Source organism: Lissotriton helveticus, chromosome 5_1 (assembly GCF_964261635.1).
Source record: "Lissotriton helveticus chromosome 5_1, aLisHel1.1, whole genome shotgun sequence".
Classification (NCBI taxonomy): Eukaryota; Metazoa; Chordata; class Amphibia; order Caudata; family Salamandridae; genus Lissotriton; species Lissotriton helveticus.
The window spans coordinates 2,107,587,353-2,107,604,586 of record NC_136065.1 but is presented as its reverse complement, the minus strand read 5'-3'; the positions used below and the strand labels follow the sequence as shown (position 1 = coordinate 2,107,604,586).

Sequence of the window (17,234 nt, the reverse complement as noted above, 5' to 3'; positions counted from 1 at the left end):
ATGACTGAGAGCAGGCCTGATTGGTGTCTCTACCCTTAGGCAGCAATAGTCACAGCCCACAACAGGGACACACATTGGCAAAGACAATAGGTCTGATTTGCATTTTCAGGTTTAATTCAGGCCTTTTGACACTGCCAAAGCTTGTGTTTGACTGTTATCACAAGGCCACACCAAGCACCCATGAGAGTACATTAGAAATCAGTATCAAGGTAGCCAAAGTGTAACTCAATCAGGGAATTGTAAGCGCGCTACCCACCCGTGAGGGTCTCAAGGCGCTGAGCGGGGAGGGGGGGGGGGGGGGGTGCAGATCTGTTTAGCCGAAGAGCCAGGTCTTGCTGTAGGTTTTCAGGGAGGGGGGCGCGTCTGATGTCTGCCGGTAGCTCACTCCAGGTATTGGCTGCAATGTGAGAGAAAGATGAGAAAGATCTTACGCCTGCATTGGCTCTGTGGATGCACGGGATTTCGGCCAATGCGAGGTTGGAAGATCAGAGGTTTCTTTTGGGCACGTGGAAGTTGATTCTGTTGTTCTGGTATTTGGGTCCATGGTTGCGTAGGTATTTGTAGGTGTGAGTGAGAATTTTGAAAGTGACTCTTTTCTCCACGGAGACGTAGGTCTTGGCTGATGTGTTCGTGTTGGGGGTGCAGAGTACGAGTCTGGCGGAGGTGTTCTGTATTGTCTGGAGTTTGCAGAGTATGGACTTGTTTATGCCGGCATAGAGTGCGTTTCCATAGTCCAGTCTGCTAGTGATGAGTGCGTGGGTGACGGTCTTCCTTGACTCAGGGGGATCCACTTGAAGGTCTTGCGGAGGATGCAGAGGGTGTTGAAGAAGCTGAGGTGATGGCGTTGACCTGTCGGTTCATGGTGAGTGATGTTGAGTACGATGCCGAGGTTCTTGGGGTGGTCTGAGGGAGTAGGGCTTCCGAGGGCGGTCGGCCACCAGGTGCTGTCCCATGCACAAGGGGTGTTACCGAGGACTTCTGTCTTCTAAGTGTTGAGCTTCAGGCAGCTGTTGGTCATCCAGACTGCAACGTCTTGCATTCCTTTCTGGAAGTTGAGTTTGGTAGTGGTGGGGTCTTCGGTGAGGAAGAGGATGAGCTGGGTGTCGTCGGCGTAGGATACGATGTTGAGGCCGTGTTGTAGGACAATGGCAGTGAGGGGGGTCATGTAGATGTTGAAGAGGGTGGGGCTCAGGGATAAACCCTGTGGGACTCATCAGGTGATTTTTGTTGGGTCAGAGAGGAAGGGTGGAAGTCTGATCCTTTGGCTTCTTCCGGTGAGTAATGATCGGATCCAGGCAAGGGCTGTTCCTTGTATGCCTGCGTCGTGTAGTCAGGGACTAGTGTGCGGTGGGAGACGTGTTGAAGGCCGGTGATAGGTTGAGTAGGATGAGGGCTGCGGCGTGGCCTTGGTCCTGGAGGGTGCGGACGTCGTCTGTGGCGTCGAGTAGGGCGGTCTCTGTGCTGTGGTTGCTTCGGAATCTGGATTGGGACGGGTTGAGGACGGCGTTCTCTTCAATGAATCGTGGCAGTTTCCTGTTGACTGTTTTCTCTGCAACTTTGGCTGCGAAGGGGAGAAGCGAGATGGGTCGATAGTTCTTGGGTTGGTAGGGTCAACTGTGGGCTTCTTGAGCAGAGGTCTGACTTCTGCACGCATCCTGTTTCTGGGAAGGTGCCTGATTTGAAGGTGGTGTTGATGGTGCGTTGTAGTTCAGGTGCCATGGCGGCCGTGGCTATGTGGTAGATGTGAGGGGGCAGGGGTAGGTGGTGGACCCCGAGTGGATGATTTTCATGGTCGAGGCGGTGTCTTCTGCCGTGATCAGTGTCCAGTTGGAGATGGGAGGCTGGCTGGTGTTTCTGGGGGGTGGGGGCCGTCTTTGGCACCTGGTGGATGGTCAATTAAGTTGTCGTAGAGGGTTTTGATCTGGAGGTGGAAAAAGGTTCCAAGCTTGTCGCAGAGGTCTTGGGATGGGGTGATGTCTGTGGCTTCGATGCGTGGGTTGGTGAATTCTTGAATGACACTGAAAAGTTCCTTGGAGTTGAAGGAGTAGGCCAAGATTTGGTTGTGGATGAAGTTCTTCTTGGTGACTCTGATCTGGTTGTGGTAGTCCGTCATGGTGTCCTTGTAGGTGGTGTGGTTTTCGGTTGAGTTGGTCTTTCTCCAGTTCTTCTCCAGGCATCTGCAGGTGCGTCTGGCTTCTTGAAGAGCAGTGGTGAACCAGGTGACTTTCCTGGGGCGTTGTCTGTCGGGGTTGCGTAGTGGGGCGAGCTTGTCTGCACAGTTGGAGATCCAGGTGTGGAGTTCTACGGCTGCGTCATTTGCATTGTTTCCGCCGGGTGCGCAGATGTGGTTGTCTCGGGTGAGGGTGGAGTTAAGTTGCTCGTTGGTAACCTTGCTCCAGTTCCTTTGTGGTGGGCGTGGGACTGGTTTGGGTGCCTTGGGTTTGTTGATGGGGAAGTGTACACAGTGGTGGTCGGTCCATGACGGCTGCGTTGTGTGGCTGAATTGGACGTTGTTTCCTGCCGCAAAGATGTGGTCGGTGCTCTGTGGGTTGGTAAAGACTATTTTGCTGCAAAGGTCACATACCACTGTGATGATGCAGCAACCAGAGCATCACACCAGACTGATGACATGCAGGGTTATTGTCTTGTCATATCACAATCACAGCATTTTCAAAACATTATAAAGAGGCAGGAGAATGCCAGGGAAGGTCAGTTTACAACTTCAAAGACGGTACCAACAGGTCAGCTACTAATGTAAAACCATTTATTCATAAAATATATCGTAATTGATTCACAATTCCGAATTGACCGACTTGTCCATTAGTTTGTGTTTTCAAACACAGATATGGTGATTGAGAGAGAAGGCCTGCTTAGTCCTCATGTGTAAAGCTGCTGTATCTCCAACACGGCCTGCTGCCACCACTTCTCCCAGCGCTGTGCTTCAGAGACCTGAGAGGTGTCCGACGCCACAATCTTCGCCATCTCCAGTTCAACATTACGCTGGAATTCCTGGGAACACAAGTGAGATGTAGTTAGCCTTCAAAGGTACACAGGAAGGAAAGGTTTGGTCACATGAAGACTTTGGGCTGTATCTGTACTGTGATCTAATGGCTCAGCTCCTAACCTACTTTTCTGTGTTCCATTACCTTTGCACTGTCCAAAACTCACAACTCATTGAGTACTGAAAACCAACAGTGATGGCTTGGAACATGTCAGAAATGAGTAGTAAATATTGGTGCAGGAGAACCAATTAAATGTTAAAAAATCAATTTTTGTAAGGGTTCTTTTTGGACCAATACATTTCCCTATCTCTTAAGCCTTCATATACCCCTCACCCTTTCCTCGCCAACCTCCCAAGCACCCTTTGCACTAACCATGTAAGCTGCATCTCTTGCTTCCACGACAGACAGGTGGGCCAGGCTGGTTTTGGCAGTGGTGATGGAGCCGGTATCATGATTGGATGACCCATTCTCAGCCATGCTCTCAGTACTATGTTTCTTTGACCCATCACCATCCATGGTGCCTGCAATAACAATCCTGGCAATTCCCGACCACTTCCTAAAATACAATAGGAAAAGAACAAATTATGGAGATCTTTACATTTGGCAGTATGTAAGAAAGTAATTCCATGTCTTTCTTTTCAGGGAAGACTCCTCTGCTATTAACCCAAAAAAAGTTCAATACAAAACAAGCTCAACTTCTAAGTGCCTAGCCTACAGAAGACACTGCTCTTTATAATCTTGAACAGATAGGCAGACCTTAGGGTACACAGATCTGAAAGTACATATATTTCATAGGTTTCACATGTCATAAACAGCAGTGCTGTTCCTCAAGACATTGAGATGTTACAGAACAAGGCCTGAGAGAGAAGAGCTAAGCCATCAGTTGATGTTCCTTAGACAGTAGAACTAGCCCACAGATTTAGGTGTTCGAGATGACTGAGCCACCCACCCTTGTCAGACCTGCTCATAGGAAAACAATCACATGGGCTACACAGATCTTGCAGGCTCAGTCTCAGACGGGTGAGCTATCCCTCAGGCTACACAGATCTTGCAGGCTCAGCCTCGGAAGGGTGATCTATCCCTCAGGTTACACAGACCTTGCAGGCTCAGCCTCGGAAGGGTGATCTATCCCTCAGGTTACACAGATCTTGCATGCTCAGTCTCAGACGGGTGAGCTATCCCTCAGGCTACACAGATCTTGCAGGCTCAGACTCAGAAGGGTGATCTATCCCTCAGGTTACACAGATCTTGCAGGCTCAGCCTCAGAAGAGTTACACAGATCTTGCATGCTCAGTCTCAGAAGGATGATCTATCCCTCAGGTTACACAGATCTTGCAGGATCAGCCTCAGAAGGGTGATCCATCCCTAAGGTTACACAGATCTTGCAGGCTCAGTCTCAGATGGGTGATCTATCCCTCAGGTTACACAGATCTTGCATGCTCAGTCTCAGACGGGTGAGCTATCCCTCAGGTTACACAGAGTGCAGGCTCAGTCTCAGAAGGATGATCTATCCCTGAGGTTACACAGATCTTGCATGCTCAGTCTCAGAAGGATGATCTATCCCTGAGGTTACACAGATCTTGCAGGCTTAGTCCCAGACAGGTGATCTATCCCTCAGGTTACACAGATCTTGCAGCCTCAGCCTCAGAAGGGTGATCTATCCCTCAGGTTACGCAGATCTTGCATGCTCAGTCTCAGAAGGATGATCTATCCCTCAGGTTACACAGATGTTGCAGGCTTAGTCTCAGACAGGTGATCTATCCCTCAGGTTACACAGATCGTGCAGGCTCAGCCTCAGAAGGGTGATCTATCCCTCAGGTTACACAGATCTTGCAGGCTCAGTCTCAGACGGGTGAGCTATCCCTCAGGTTACACAGAGTGCAGGCTCAGTCTCAGCAGGACGATCTATCCCTGAGGTTACACAGATCTTGCAGGTTCAGCCTCAGACGGGTGATCTATCCCTCAGGTTACACAGACCTTGCAGGCTCAGCCTCAGAAGGGTGATCTATCCCTCAGGTTACACAGATCTTGCAGCCTCAGCCTCAGAAGGGTGATCTATCCCTCAGGTTACGCAGATCTTGCAGGCTCAGCCTTAGAAGGGTGACCTATCCTACAGGTTACACAGATCTTGCAGGCTCAGCCTCAGAAGGGTGATCTATCCCTCAAGTTACACAGATCTTGCAGGCTCAGCCTCAGAAGGGTGATCTATCCCTCAGGTTACACAGATCTTGCAGGCTCAGCCTCAGAAGGGTTACACAGATCTTGCAGGCTCAGTCACAGAAGGGTGGGCTATCCCAAAGATTCCACAAGTCTTAATCTTAAAAGTTTAAGAAGTTTCAAACAGAAGAACTATTCCTCAGGCTACATAGATATTTGATGCATTAGCTTTAGAAAATAACCCTGTCTCACAGGAAAGCAAGCCCATGCTGCAGGCGCAGCCTCAGAAAAGTGATCTATCCTTAAGGTAACACAGATCTTGAAGGCTCAGCCTCAAAAGGGTGATCTATCCCTAAGGTTACACAGATGTGTGGGCTCAGTCTCAGAAGGATGATCTATCCTTCAGGTTACACAGATCTTGCAGGCTCAGCCTCGGTAGGGTGAGCTATCCCACCGGTTACACAGATCTTGCAGGCTAAGCCTCAGAAGGGTGAGCTATCCCTCAGGTTACACAGAGTGCAGGCTCAGTCTCAGAAGGGTGATCTATCCCTGAGGTTACACAGATCTTGCATGCTCAGTCTCAGACGGGTGAGCTATCCCTCAGGTTACACAGATCTTGCATGCTCAGTCTCAGACGGGTGAGCTATCCCTGAGGTTACACAGATCTTGCAGGCTCAGCCTCAGAAGGGTGATCTATCCCTCAGGTTACGCAGATCTTGCAGGCTCAGCCTCAGAAGGGTGATCTATCCCTCAGGTTACGCAGATCTTGCAGGCTCAGCCTCAGAAGGGTGATCTATCCCTCAGGTTACACAGATCTTGCAGGTTCAGCCTCAGAAGGGTGATCCATCCTTAAGGTTACACAGATCTTGCAGGCTCAGTCTCACACGGGTGATCTATCCCTCAGGTTACGCAGATCTTGCAGGCTCAGATTCAGAAGGGTGATCCATCCCTAAGGTTACACAGATCTTGCAGCCTCAGCCTATGAAGGGTGATCTATCCCTGAGGTTACACAGATCTTGCATGCTCAGTCTCAGCAGGATGATCTATCCCTGAGGTTACACAGATCTTGCAGGCTCAGCCTCAGACGGGTGAGCGATCCCTCAGGTTACACAGATCTTGCAGGCTCAGCCTCAGACGGGTGATCTATCCCTCAGGTTACACAGATCTTGCAGGCTCAGCCTCAGACGGGTGATCTATAACTCAGGTTACACAGATCTTGCAGGCTCACCCTCAGACGGGTGATCTATCCCTCAGGTTACACAGATCTTGCAGTCTAAGCCTCAGAAGGGTGGCCTATCCCACAGGTTACACAGATCTTGCAGGCTCAGTCTCAAACGGGTGATTTATCCCTCAGGTTACACAGATCTTGCATGCTCAGTCTCAGACGGGTGAGCTATCCCTCAGGTTACACAGATCTTGCAGCCTCAGCCTCAGAAGGGTGATCTATCCCTCAGGTTACACAGATCTTGCAGGCTCAGCCTTAGAAGGGTGATCTATCCCTCAGGTTACACAGATCTTGCAGGCTCAGTCTCAGACGGGTGACCTATCCCTCAGGTTACACAGATCTTGCAGGCTCAGCCTCAGAAGGGTGACCTATCCCACAGGTTACACAGATCTTGCAGGCTCAGCCTCAGAAGGGTTACACAGATCTTGCAGTCTAAGCCTCAGACGGGTGATCTATCCCACAGGTTACACAGATCTTGCAGGCTCAGTCTCAGACGGGTGATCTATCCCTCAGGTTACACAGATCTTGCATGCTCAGTCTCAGAAGGATGATCTATCCCTCAGGTTACACAGAGTGCAGGCTCAGTCTCAGCAGGATGATCTATCCCTGAGGTTACACAGATCTTGCAGGCTCAGCCTCAGACGGGTGATCTATCCCACAGGTTACACAGATCTTGCAGGCTCAGTCTCAGACGGGTGATCTATCCCTCAGGTTACACAGATCTTGCATGCTCAGTCTCAGAAGGATGATCTATCCCTCAGGTTACACAGAGTGCAGGCTCAGTCTTAGCAGGATGATCTATCCCTCAGGTTACACAGATCTTGCAGGCTTAGTCTCAGACAGGTGATCTATCCCTCAGGTTACACAGATCGTGCAGGCTCAGCCTCAGAAGGGTGACCTATCCCACAGGTTACACAGATCTTGCAGGCTAAGCCTCAGAAGGGTTATCTATCCCTCAGGTTACACAGATCTTGCAGGCTAAGCCTCAGAAGGGTGACCTATCCCACAGGTTACACAGATCTTGCAGGCTCAGCCTCCGAAGGGTTACACAGATCTTGCAGGCTCAGTCACAGAAGGGTGGGCTATCCCCCAGATTCCACAAATCTTAATCTTAAAAGTTTAAGAAGTTTCAAACAGAAGAACTATTCCTCAGGCTACATAGATATTTGATGCATTAGCTTTAGAAAATAACCCTGTCTCACAGGAAAGCAAGCCCATGCTGTAGGCGTAGTCTCAGAAGGGTGAGGTACCCCTCAGGTTACACAGATCTTGCAGCCTCAGCCTCAGAAGGGTGATCTATCCCTCAGGTTACACAGATCTTGCAGGCTCAGCCTCAGAAGGGTGACCTATCCCACAGATTACACAGATCTTGCAGGCTCTGCCTCAGAAGGGTTACACAGATCTTGCATGCTCAGTCTCAGCAGGATGATCTATTCCTCAGGTTACACAGATCTTGCAGGCTCAGCCTCAGACGGGTGATCTATCCCTCAGGTTACACAGATCTTGCATGCTCAGTCTCAGAAGGGTGAGCCATCCCACAGGTTACACAGATCTTGCAGGCTAAGCCTCAGACGGGTGATCTATCCCTGAGGTTACACAGATCTTGCAGGCTCAGCCTCAGACGGGTGATCTATCCCTGAGGTTACACAGATCTTGCAGGCTCAGCCTCAGACGGGTGATCTATCCCTGAGGTTACACAGATCTTGCAGTCAAGTCTCAGAAGGGTGGCCTATCCCACAGGTTACACAGATCTTGCAGGCTCAGCCTCAGAAGGGTGATCTATCCCACAGGTTACACAGATCTTGCAGGCTCAGTCTCAGACGGGTGATTTATCCCTCAGGTTACACAGATCTTGCATGCTCAGTCTCAGACGGGTGAGCTATCCCTCAGGTTACACAGATCTTGCAGCCTCAGAAGGGTGATCTATCCCTCAGGTTACACAGATCTTGCAGGCTCAGCCTCAGAAGGGTGATCTATCCCTCAGGTTACACAGATCTTGCAGGCTCAGCCTCAGAAGGGTGACCTATCCCTCAGGTTACACAGATCTTGCAGGCTCAGCCTCAGAAGGGTGACCTATCCCTCAGGTTACACAGATCTTGCAGGCTCAGCCTCAGAAGGGTTACACAGATCTTGCAGTCTAAGCCTTAGACGGGTGATCTATCCCACAGGTTACACAGATCTTGCAGGCTCAGTCTCAGACGGGTGATCTATCCCTCAGGTTACACAGATCTTGCATGCTCAGTCTCAGACGGGTGATCTATCCCTCAGGTTACACAGATCTTGCATGCTCAGTCTCAGAAGGATGATCTATCCCTCAGGTTACACAGAGTGCAGGCTCAGTCTCAGCAGGATGATCTATCCCTGAGGTTACACAGATCTTGCAGGCTCAGCCTCAGAAGGGTTACACAGATTTTGCAGTCTAAGCCTCAGACCGGTGATCTATCCCACAGGTTACACAGATCTTGCAGGCTCAGTCTCAGACGGGTGATCTATCCCTCAGGTTACACAGATCTTGCATGCTCAGTCTCAGAAGGATGATCTATCCCTCAGGTTACACAGAGTGCAGGCTCAGTCTCAGCAGGATGACCTATCCCTCAGGTTACACAGATCTTGCAGGCTTAGTCTCAGACAGGTGATCTATCCCTGAGGTTACACAGATCTTGCAGCCTCAGCCTATGAAGGGTGATCTATCCCTCAGGTTACACAGATCGTGCAGGCTCAGCCTCAGAAGGGTGACCTATCCCACAGGTTACACAGATCTTGCAGGCTCAGCCTCAGAAGGGTGATCTATCCCTCAGGTTACACAGATCTTGCAGGCTCAGTCTCAGACGGGTGATCTATCCCTCAGGTTACACAGATCTTGCATGCTCAGTCTCAGACGGGTTACCTATCCCACAAGTTACACAGATCTTGCAGGCTAAGCCTCAGAAGGGTTACACAGATCTTGCAGGCTAAGCCTCAGAAGGGTGACCTATCCCACAGGTTACAAGATCTTGCAGGATCAGCCTCAGAAGGGTGATCGATCCCTCAAGTTACACAGATCTTGCAGGCTCAGTCTCAGACGGGTGATCTATCCCTCAGGTTACACAGATCTTGCATGCTCAGTCTCAGAAGGATGATCTATCCCTCAGGTTACACAGAGTGCAGGCTCAGTCTCAGCAGGATGATCTATCCCTCAGGTTACACAGATCTTGCAGGCTTAGTCTCAGACAGGTGATCTATCCCTCAGGTTACACAGATCGTGCAGGCTCAGCCTCAGAAGGGTGACCTATCCCACAGGTTACACAGATCTTGCAGGCTCAGCCTCAGAAGGGTGATCTATCCCTCAGGTTACACAGATCTTGCAGGCTAAGCCTCAGAAGGGTGACCTATCCCACAGGTTACACAGATCTTGCAGGCTCAGCCTCAGAAGGGTTACACAGATCTTGCAGGCTCAGTCACAGAAGGGTGGGCTATCCCCCAGATTCCACAAATCTTAATCTTAAAAGTTTAAGAAGTTTCAAACAGAAGAACTATTCCTCAGGCTACATAGATATTTGATGCATTAGCTTTAGAAAATAACCCTGTCTCACAGGAAAGCAAGCCCATGCTGTAGGCGTAGTCTCAGAAGGGTGAGGTACCCCTCAGGTTACACAGCTCTTGCAGCCTCAGCCTATGAAGGGTGGCCTATCCCTCAGGTTACACAGATCTTGCAGCCTCAGCCTATGAAGGGTGATCTATCCCTGAGGTTACACAGATCTTGCATGCTCAGTCTCAGACGGGTGAGCTATCCCTGAGGTTACACAGATCTCGCAGGCTCAGATTCAGAAGGGTGATCTATCCCTCAGGTTACACAGATCTTGCAGGCTCAGTCTCAGACGGGTGATCTATCCCTCAGGTTACACAGATCTTGCATGCTCAGTCTCAGACGGGTTACCTATCCCACAGGTTACACAGATCTTGCAGGCTAAGCCTCAGAAGGGTTACACAGATCTTGCAGGCTAAGCCTCAGAAGGGTGGCCTATCCCTCAGGTTACACAGATCTTGCAGGCTAAGTCTCAGAAGGATGATCTATCCCTGAGGTTACACAGATCTTGCATGCTCAGTCTCAGACGGGTGATCTATCCCTGAGGTTACACAGATCTTGCATGCTCAGTCTCAGACGGGTGATCTATCCCTCAGGTTACACAGATCTTGCATGCTCAGTCTCAGACGGGTGAGCTATCCCTCAGGTTACACAGATCTTGCAGGCTCAGCCTCAGAAGGATGATCTATCCCTCAGGTTACACAGATCTTGCAGCCTCAGCCTCAGAAGGGTGATCTATCCCTCAGGTTTAACAGATCTTGCAGGCTCAGCCTCAGAAGGATGATCTATCCCTCAGGTTACACAGATCTTGCAGCCTCAGCCTCAGAAGGGTGATCTATCCCTCAGGTTACACAGATCTTGCAGCCTCAGAAGGGTGATCTATCCCTCAGGTTACACAGATCTTGCAGGCTCAGCCTCAGAAGGGTGACCTATCCCACAGGTTACACAGATCTTGCAGGCTCAGCCTCAGAAGGGTTACACAGATCTTGCAGGCTCAGCCTCAGACAGGTGATCTATCCCTCAGGTTACACAGATCTTGCAGGCTCAGCCTCAGAAGGATGATCTATCCCTCAGGTTACACAGATCTTGCAGCCTCAGCCTCAGAAGGGTGATCTATCCCTCAGGTTACACAGATCTTGCAGCCTCAGCCTCAGAAGGGTGATCTATCCCTCAGGTTACACAGATCTTAAAGGCTCAGCCTCAGAAGGGTGACCTATCCCACAGGTTACACAGATCTTGCAGGCTCAGTCTCAGAAGGGTGGGATATCCCCCAGATTCCACAAATCTTAATCTTAAAAGTTTAAGAAGTTTCAAACAGAAGAACTATTCCTCAGGCTACATAGATATTTGATGCATTAGCTTTAGAAAATAACCCTGACTCACAGGAAAGCAAGCCCATGCTGCAGGCGCAGTCTCAGAAGGGTGAGGTACCCCTCAGGTTACACAGATCTTGCAGCCTCAGCCTATGAAGGGTGACCTATCCCACAGGTTACACAGATCTTGCAGGCTCAGCCTCAGAAGGGTGATCGATCCCTCAAGTTACACAGATCTTGCAGGCTCAGCCTCAGAAGGGTTACACAGATCTTGCAGGCTCAGTCACAGAAGGGTGGGCTATCCCCCAGATTCCACAAATCTTAATCTTAAAAGTTTAAGAAGTTTCAAACAGAAGAATTATTCCTCAGGCTACATAGATATTTGATGCATTAGCTTTAGAAAATAACCCTGTCTCACAGGAAAGCAAGCCCATGCTGCAGGCGCAGTCTCAGAAGGGTGAGCTATCCCTCAAGTAACACAGATCTCGCAGGCTCAGCCTCAGAAGGGTGAGGTACCCCTCAGATTACACAGATCTTGCAGGCTCAGCCTCAGAAGGGTGATCTATCCCTCAGGTTACACAGATCTTGCAGGCTAAGCCTCAGAAGGGTGGCCTATCCCTCAGGTTACACAGATCTTGCAGGTTCAGCCTCAGAAGGGTGATCTATCCCTCAGGTTACACAGATCTTGCAGGCTCAGTCTCAGAAGGGTGACCTATCCCACAGGTTACACAGATCTTGCAGCCTCAGCCTCAGAAGGGTGAGGTATCCCACAGGTTATACAGATCTTGCAGGCTCAGTCTCAGAAGAGCGAGTAACCCCCCAGATTCCACAGATCTTAAAAGTTTAAGTAGTTTCAAACAGCAGAACTATTCCTCAGGCTACATAGATATTGGATACATAAGCTTTAGAAAATAACACTGTCCCAGAGGTGAAGCAAGATGGCAGCAGGTTAAAGCAAACAGTACTAGGTCCTGGGAAGGCTAACCCAAGGATGTTTAATCCTTCTTACCACTTCAGATGACAGGTACAAGAATTTAAAATCACAGGAGGTGGGTAATGCGACTAAGGTGCAGCTATCTGGGAGTAGTGTAACATTCACCATCAGTCATTTGTCTTGTTTTCCTTTCTTCTTGTCCCTCTGGATGTACTGCAGGGGAGAGTATAGAAGGTATGGGAAGAAGTGAGATGAGACAAGAGAACTGGTGACAGGTGCGGTCTGAGGGGGTAGATGGGAAGGATCCGGGGTGGAGAAGATGTCTCTGGAGCTCCCTTCAAGATAATGCTGGTTCTCTGAGAGACTGTGACACAAAAGTAATGGCCCTCACTACCCTCGAAAAAGCAGATAAAGGTGAGCAGTGAAACTTATGTTACAGATAACACAAAGGCTTCTACTACTCTCTGTCCCGAGTTTTTGTTTTGAAAATATCCTCAGGTATAGCTGAAGCCCTCACTCAGATACTTGCCCAGATTCCATGCTAATTCCCATTTCCATTGCAGATATGGAGTTGAAAGAGGCTCTGCGACCTTGACTTTGGAGACGGAGGCGAAGGCGGAGCTGGAGAAATTATTAGCACTGCCGATATTAGAGAGGTTGAAAGCTTAAACTCTGCTAACAATGGGGGAACAAAAAAACACAAATGAAACTGAGTTGGAAGACGGGACAAGCTCTCGACTCCATATTCAGCCTCTGATCTCAATAAAGCTGCTCTATAGTGAGAGGAGTCGTTATGGATATGCACCGCAGTGTCTCTAGATTCAGTTTAAATATTGTACAAGATAAAGAAGATGTCATAGAAAGGGTCCTAGAGGCCAGAGAGATAGACCGTACATATGAGATATTTCCTCAGGATCCGAAGCCAGATGGAAATAACTTAAATCCATTGCCGAACATGTAAATGAGTGAACAACTCAGTCTGAGGGATAGCCAGGCTAATACAGAAGACATTACTCGGGGGACCATGTTATGCCAGAACCATGGCAAGACCCTAAGAGCTGCCAGGCACAGTATCCAATCTGCTGCAGTCCTGAGCCCTAAACATAACTCAGTAAAACATCTTCCTAAAATAAACATACTCAAATTATGCTAAGAAATCATAGTGAATGACCCTACCAAATGCACCCGAAAACATAAGGGCAGATTATTCATGTGATGAATGGGAGAGCCAAGGCTTAATTTAGGATATCTACCCAACTGAGCACCCAGAATATTTTAATCGACTATTTTATTCAGTTGGGGGGGATGATTGGCTGTGGATTGGGGGAACAGCACAATGGCATGATGCAAGAGAAGCTTAAGATGAGCTATTGAGCAAAGAGCCAGTGCTAAAATCTATATTAAAAGCCAATTTAAAAATTCAGTTCTCTTAAGAGCAAAACATGTAAGTCGGAAGAGAGTCAAACAGAGATAAATAGCTAATTGATGGAGGTCTGACAGAAGCTGCTGTCCGTGGATAATAAAATAAGTATAATTTGAGAATCCACATACAAAACCTCTGGGCAGGTGTTACAGGTAGAGAACATCTCAGGATCACACAAAGGAAATTCATAACCTACAGAAAAATAATAAACTCACCGGAATGACTGGAAAACCACTCTAGAATGAATAATATCCGTATTATTGGTCTCCCAGAAGAGCAAGGGGTTAATAGCAACCTGAAAGATTTAGTCATGAAACTCTTGCCAGAAGTGGTTCTAGACAAGAAAGAGTGAAATTCAGCAACAGAAATCTAGAGAGTCCACGTGGAACCTTTATCTATAACTAGAACGGACCCCTATAAACCACAAACAGTCTCAGTTAACTTTTTAACGTATAAGTTGTTTGATAAAATACTACAGTCTATCTATAACCCAGCATCTCACGCAAAAAAAACATATTGGTCTTCTCTCATGTATCTAAACGTACTGATCAGCACGAATGGGAGCTTGGCACATTCACTGGCAAACTCAAATCAAGTGCAATAGAAACTGATCTGCAAATCTAATCTAAATTTAAAAAAAAGTCAGGATGACGGGAGCACCCAAGATTGCTTTTTCTAGCCGTGAATTAGAAAGATTAATAAATGCGTTGTCTAATCTCAAACAACATTTAAGACAAATTAAGTGGCAATTGGGGGTGTCGAAACTCATTGATTAAGGATATTATTTGAATCCTCCGTTATTCGTCACATGTGGAGCTAAGCGTGCTAAGGCACCGAATGGCAGGGATTCCACTTAGAGGGGTATGGGTGGGTGAAGGTACAGAAGGCGAAGGTGGTTGGTGGTGGGCGTTATTAGGAAAGAAACCCTGATATTTACTTGTCTTTATGTCAATAATACTTAGCACCATCAGTGACGGGAGAAATGATGTAGAGTCAGATGTAAATTATATGAAAAAAGATAAAAATATAAACAAACTCATGAATTGTTATTAGCATACTATATAGTGCCCAAAAGAGGTAAGCTATTTTAAAATATTCAAGAATCAAAAGGTGATGTAAACCTTATACTTTAGAAACACGTTTCAGCTAGTAAAGGGATTTGTTAAGTATATATTGGGTGACTCCAGCTTCTAGCTCCACACAAAAGTCTACCACACGAGGCACCACAATTTGAATGAGAAAATCTGCTGTGATTGATGTTGTCAGAACTTGTGCAGCTCTTACTTGGAGATGGGGTGTCGCAATACTAAAAATAAGAACACTACAATCTCAATAACAATACATTGACCTAACAGAGATGGGCCCTCAGCGGCGATCCAAACAGTTTTTTATAAAATTGGGACTTGAATTAACTAGCTTTCCTGCTCCAGTCATACTGGAAGATGACAGGAAAGCAGTGTCTACATCTAAGGATTGTTCAAGCAAATTAGCAGATCTATGGAAATCTAGATTGCAGGAGGCAGTGCAGGGCCTAAGGAAGGATTTGGACCAATTTGACGTATGGTGAAAGAAGTTCTCAGATGAACCAGGCTGGGCCTATTTGTTCCCAAGCTACAATACCCTTTCTTTCCCACATAGATTTTCTTTATTATTTCAAAGTCTATTATCAGAAGGTGAATTACAGGTAAAATGATGCGTACAACATGTATCAGACCATGTCATGCTTTCTCTGACACTACAGACAAGGAGACGTTAAACTATGAGCTGGACGATGCACCGCTCGCTATTGAGCAATATTGACTTCGAATTTGGGCTCAGCTAATACTTTTCTTCCCAGGATCCATACAAGGCCTTTTTTAGAGTCGTTATTACTGGATTATTAGTAAAAGAAAAAAGGCTGGCAAAAGGAATGCATGCAAAATATTTAGGAGAGATTGTGTAAAGTCAATCAGATCAGGATCAGGCTGTAACTGGCACCAAACCAAAACTGTCTTCAGACTCTGAAGTCAAAACAACGGCAGTGTAATGAATGGATTTTAAACAAAGCAGAGGAAAAATGAATACAAAGTGATAAGGAGATGTTCAAGTTTAGCAATAAGCCTGGCAGGTTGTTGGAAAGGCAAATCAAAGAAAAGGAGAGGTGTGGCGCCGCGGCCAGGGTGACTGACTCCGGAATCTGGGAATCACGGTTCGATCCCCGGGTCTGGCGGCAGATTAGCCCAGCATCATGTGACTCTGGGCAATAGCTTGCTTAATCTTCCCGACGGCCCCCAGCGCCTAGAGACCCTTGCGGGTGATGGTTCGCGCTTTACAAATGTGGATTATTATTATTATTAACAGCATTAAAAAGATCAAAGTATATGGTAGTATTTATCAGGATGATGAAATGGCACAGAACATATTGTGGTACTGTTCAGAGTTCTACTTTAATCCCTTGAAACTCAATTTAGATTTGTGGACTCAATTCACTTCAAACTTTCCAATCTCCTGGGTCTCTGAGATTGATAAAAAAAAAAAGTTCTATTGGAAATTCCTACTGTTGAATTACAGCTAACAATCAATCAATGAAAGTTGAAGTTGAAGTTGAAGTTAGGGAGATTTGTAAAGCGTACGTATACCAAAAAGGTTTCATGGCGCTAAGGCAGTCGGCAGCAGATAGGGTGACAATTAGGCCTCAAAAGCACTAGTGAATAACAAGGTCTTCAAGCCTTTGCGGAACTCCAAGTAGGATTGAGAAAATCGAAGGTTGTCAGGGAGAGAGTTCCAAAATCTGGGAGCCGGAGAGGAGAAACTCGACCCCCCGTGTTTCTTCCTAACAAAACGAGGAACAGCCAAGAGATTCTTGGAGGAAGACCGCAAATTCCTAGAAGGAGAATAGGTTAAGAGCCTAGAAGCAACATAGAGGGGGGCTAAGCCCGCTAATGATTTAAAAATAAGACACCCTAATTTAAATAGGCATCTATGAACCACTGGTAGCCAATGCAGTTGCCTCAACAGCGGAAGGGCATGATGAAATTTGGAGCGGTTATAAATCAGCCTAGCTGCCTGATTTTGAATGAGCTGGAGACGGCGTAGTTCATAGGCCGGAATACCAATGTAGAGAGAATTGGCATAGTCGACCCGGGAAATAACCAGGGCGAGAAGGATAGCCTTAACAGCCTCAATGGTGAAAAAACGGGAGACCTTGCGAATAGTGCGAAGGCATAAAAAGCAAGAAGAGACGATCATACTAATCTGGATGTGCATTGAAAGATCGTCACTGATTTTAATGCCCAGACCATTCACCGACTTAACAGGAGAGGGGGCAGGTCCAAGGGAAGGGGGCCAAAAATTAGAAGACCATGGATTCGATGAGCCTCCGAACAAGACTAACTCAGTCTTGTCGGGATTTAACTTTAGATGGTTTAAGCTCATCCAGTCCTCGATAAAAATCATTGTGTTTTGAAAATGGGAAATTGAGTGAGGAGAGGAAGAAAAGGAAAAAATAAGTTGAAGGTCATCAGCGTAATTAAACACTGTGACCTCCCGATTACGTAAAGCCAAAATTAAAGGAAAAATGTAATGATTGAAGAGAAGAGGGGAAAGAGCAGAACCTTGGGGGACACCACAAGAAAC

General features: G+C 47.5%; 1 protein-coding gene across 3 annotated transcripts in view; it reads right to left on the bottom strand.

Moving 5' to 3' along the window:
* Positions 1–2,750: 2,750 nt before the first annotated feature.
* CCDC180 (coiled-coil domain containing 180) overlaps positions 2,751–17,234 on the bottom strand; it is a 492,398-nt gene continuing 477,914 nt past the window's right edge. For all 3 annotated transcript variants that reach the window (XM_078646144.1, XM_078646142.1, XM_078646143.1), the window contains exons 36-37: positions 3,375–3,558; positions 2,751–3,009 (exon numbers count right to left, since the gene is read on the bottom strand). In XM_078646144.1, coding sequence (XP_078502270.1) covers positions 2,878–3,009; positions 3,375–3,558 — 316 coding nt within the window. In that variant the 3' untranslated portion in view covers positions 2,751–2,877. The remainder of the gene's footprint in view (positions 3,010–3,374; positions 3,559–17,234) is intronic.